At 36.5% G+C, this 3,977-nt stretch overlaps 1 protein-coding gene across 1 annotated transcript in view; it reads right to left on the reverse strand.

Moving 5' to 3' along the window:
• Positions 1-3,670, reverse strand: part of shkbp1 (SH3KBP1 binding protein 1) — a 16,774-nt gene extending 13,104 nt beyond the window's left edge. Inside the window, exons 1-4 of the mRNA XM_053321589.1 lie at positions 3,467-3,670; positions 2,563-2,616; positions 275-320; positions 12-144 (exon numbers count right to left, since the gene is read on the reverse strand). Coding sequence (XP_053177564.1) covers positions 12-144; positions 275-320; positions 2,563-2,616; positions 3,467-3,525 — 292 coding nt within the window. The 5' untranslated portion in view covers positions 3,526-3,670. The remainder of the gene's footprint in view (positions 1-11; positions 145-274; positions 321-2,562; positions 2,617-3,466) is intronic.
• Positions 3,671-3,977: the final 307 nt, after the last annotated feature.

Genomic DNA, 3,977 nt, shown 5'->3' on the forward strand with positions numbered 1-3,977 from the left:
CTGCGTCTCACCGAGAGGCGTGATGCCGTAGAACTCGGCCTCGTGCATGAGCATGTGCACGCTGATGGAGCGGGGGTGCAGCTCTTTGGTCCGCAGGAAGTTGAGGATGGGAGCGAACAGGGAGGGGTCCCTGTCGATGAAGATCTACGGAGACAGAGGAGGGTCAAGAGAGAGCGATCATGTGCAGTTATTACAGGAGACACAGCAGCGTCACAGCCATGATGTCATTATGATGTCATCATGATGTCATCAAATAAATAACAGAAACACTCACAGCTCCGGTTTCATCTTTTAACGTCGAGATCCGACCACTCAGAAGACTGAAGACAAATAATCCAGATGTTAGTGATACAAATACTGTAATACTGCATACTACATCACTCATAATACTGCAGTACTTTTACTGTAATACTGCATACTACATCACTCATAATACTGCAGTACTTTTACTGTAATACTGCATACTACATCACTATAATACTGCAGTACTTTTACTGTAATACTGCATACTACATCACTATAATACTGCAGTACTTTTACTGTAATACTGCATACTACATCACTATAATACTGCAGTACTTTTACTGTAATACTGCATACTACATCACTCATAATACTGCAGTACTTTTACTGTAATACTGCATACTACATCACTATAATACTGCAGTACTTTTACTGTAATACTGCATACTACATCACTCATAATACTGCAGTACTTTTACTGTAATACTGCATACTACATCACTCATAATACTGCAGTACTTTTACTGTAATACTGCATACTACATCACTATAATACTGCAGTACTTTTACTGTAATACTGCATACTACATCACTCATAATACTGCAGTACTTTTACTGTAATACTGCATACTACATCACTATAATACTGCAGTACTTTTACTATAATACTGCATACTACATCACTATAATACTGCAGTACTTTTACTGTAATACTGCATACTACATCACTATAATACTGCAGTACTTTTACTGTAATACTGCATACTACATCACTATAATACTGCAGTACTTTTACTGTAATACTGCATACTACATCACTATAATACTGCAGTACTTTTACTGTAATACTGCATACTACATCACTATAATACTGCAGTACTTTTACTGTAATACTGCATACTACACCACTATAATACTGCAGTACTTTTACTGTAATACTGCATACTACACCACTCATAATACTGCAGTACTTTTACTGTAATACTGCATACTACATCACTATAATACTGCAGTACTTTTACTGTAATACTGCATACTACATCACTATAATACTGCAGTACTTTTACTGTAATACTGCATACTACATCACTATAATACTGCAGTACTTTTACTGTAATACTGCATACTACATCACTCATAATACTGCAGTACTTTTACTGTAATACTGCATACTACATCACTATAATACTGCAGTACTTTTACTGTAATACTGCATACTACATCACTATAATACTGCAGTACTTTTACTGTAATACTGCATACTACATCACTATAATACTGCAGTACTTTTACTGTAATACTGCATACTACATCACTATAATACTGCAGTACTTTTACTGTAATACTGCATACTACATCACTCATAATACTGCAGTACTTTTACTGTAATACTGCATACTACATCACTATAATACTGCAGTACTTTTACTGTAATACTGCATACTACATCACTATAATACTGCAGTACTTTTACTGTAATACTGCATACTACATCACTCATAATACTGCAGTACTTTTACTGTAATACTGCATACTACATCACTATAATACTGCAGTACTTTTACTGTAATACTGCATACTACATCACTATAATACTGCAGTACTTTTACTGTAATACTGCATACTACATCACCATAATACTGCAGTACTTTTACTGTAATACTGCATACTACATCACTATAATACTGCAGTACTTTTCCTGTAATACTGCATACTACACCACTCATAATACTGCAGTACTTTTACTGTAATACTGCATACTACATCACTATAATACTGCAGTACTTTTACTGTAATACTGCATACTACATCACTCATAATACTGCAGTACTTTTACTGTAATACTGCATACTACATCACTATAATACTGCAGTACTTTTACTGTAATACTGCATACTACATCACTATAATACTGCAGTACTTTTACTGTAATACTGCATACTACATCACTATAATACTGCAGTACTTTTACTGTAATACTGCATACTACATCACTCATAATACTGCAGTACTTTTACTGTAATACTGCATACTACATCACTCATAATACTGCAGTACTTTTACTTATAATGTAGTATTTGTACACTACAGTATTGGTACTTTTTTCTGCAGTAAAGGATCTGAGTACTTCTTCCATCATACACACCTGTAACAAACATCTGGAGCCTCTTATATAATGTGTTTCTAATCTTATAAAGTAACTTTGCATCTAATGACAGAAATAACTCTTAATAACACTTAATTTCAGCTTCTGTTTAATGTGTGTGTGTGTGTGTGTGTGTGTGTGTGTGTGTGTGTGTGTGTGTGTTCCTAACCAACCTGGAGAAAAACGAGTCAGGAACCCATGTGAGCGTCTGTCTGGAGGTGCTGAACCTGTAAACACACAAACATCACCTCTTATGATCTGTGTGTGGATGTTAATAACTTCATCACACAGAAAAGATTAAATATAAGTAACTTTTATAACAATTAGAAGCCATTTATGTCATCTAACCATCACATAAGCTCTTTGTATATTATCACTGAATCACAAAAGGCTTTAAAAAAAACGACCAAAGATGCTAAATCCTCCTTTTTGTGTGTTTAACCTACATTCAGACATTGATTTTTAGCCGAGTTCCATTGTCGGACAGAGAAGTTACTCCTTCCTGCTTCCTCCATGAGCAGTAGCAAACAACTCAATTAGATATTATAAAACATATTTAACTTATTCATCGTGTGTTTGTGTCGACTGTGCATACTCTACAAACACAGCTTAGCATTGTTACAGCAGCTTAGCTCCACATTTAGGTCGCCTGGTTCCATCATCGGACACACAGCCATCCACACCTACTCTCACACTGATTATTTAGCTTCTATCTTTGCTCTATATGATGTAGTAATGGAGTAACTCTGCTTTCCATTAACGCGACTTATAACTGAGGATAAACTACTAATTTTAGACTTATTAATAAGGTAAAACAAGTTTAATAAAGTGTAGTATGTAGTAGTTATACGCTGCAGGTAGATTTCTGTTTAAAAAAAGAAAAATACATAATGTTGTTTTAGTAGTATATGGTTGTGATTGAGACAGGAAAGTGTTCATTTAGTTGTAAGTAATTCAGATGGTTTAATTCATCTCTAAACACCAGTAAACCAGTCGGATGTGCGCCTGTCCGATAATGGGCGCATCAGAGTTAGCCGTGGTGGCTAGCAGCCGTTAGCTCGTCCTCCGGTTCCTCACCTCTTCCCTCCGACGTTCAGGTGGATGATGTCGCCGCTCCTCGCCGTGTTAGACATCATAGCTGCTCCGGAAGCCCGACACACCTCCAAAAAGCAACAACAATACTTGCAAAAAATATTTTTTAATCCATTTTCTTTTCTTTTTTTTTTAAAGGATGAATTCAGTTTCCGTTCTTGTTATTTAAGGCAACTTCCTGTCGCGTAGAGGCGGAGAGCGGGAAGTAAAACCCGGAGTGGATCCGCAGCAACAGCCGGAGAGACACACACAAAACCCGGACCGGAAATAGGACCGGAGCCGGAGTCTGAGGGAAAAGATCTCAATGTATGGAAGTTCATTTCAGCCAAAACTACCACTATTACTAACAGTGATAATAATAATAATAATAATAATAATAATAACAATTTTTATTATTAGGAGACAGTCAAACAGGCAGGAAGTGAGGACACAGACGGTCAAACACAGGCAGGAAGTGAGGACACAGACGGTCAAACACAGGCAGGAAGACCCAGGA

This window comes from Scomber japonicus, chromosome 6 (assembly GCF_027409825.1).
Source record: "Scomber japonicus isolate fScoJap1 chromosome 6, fScoJap1.pri, whole genome shotgun sequence".
In the NCBI taxonomy this organism is placed as follows: Eukaryota; Metazoa; Chordata; class Actinopteri; order Scombriformes; family Scombridae; genus Scomber; species Scomber japonicus.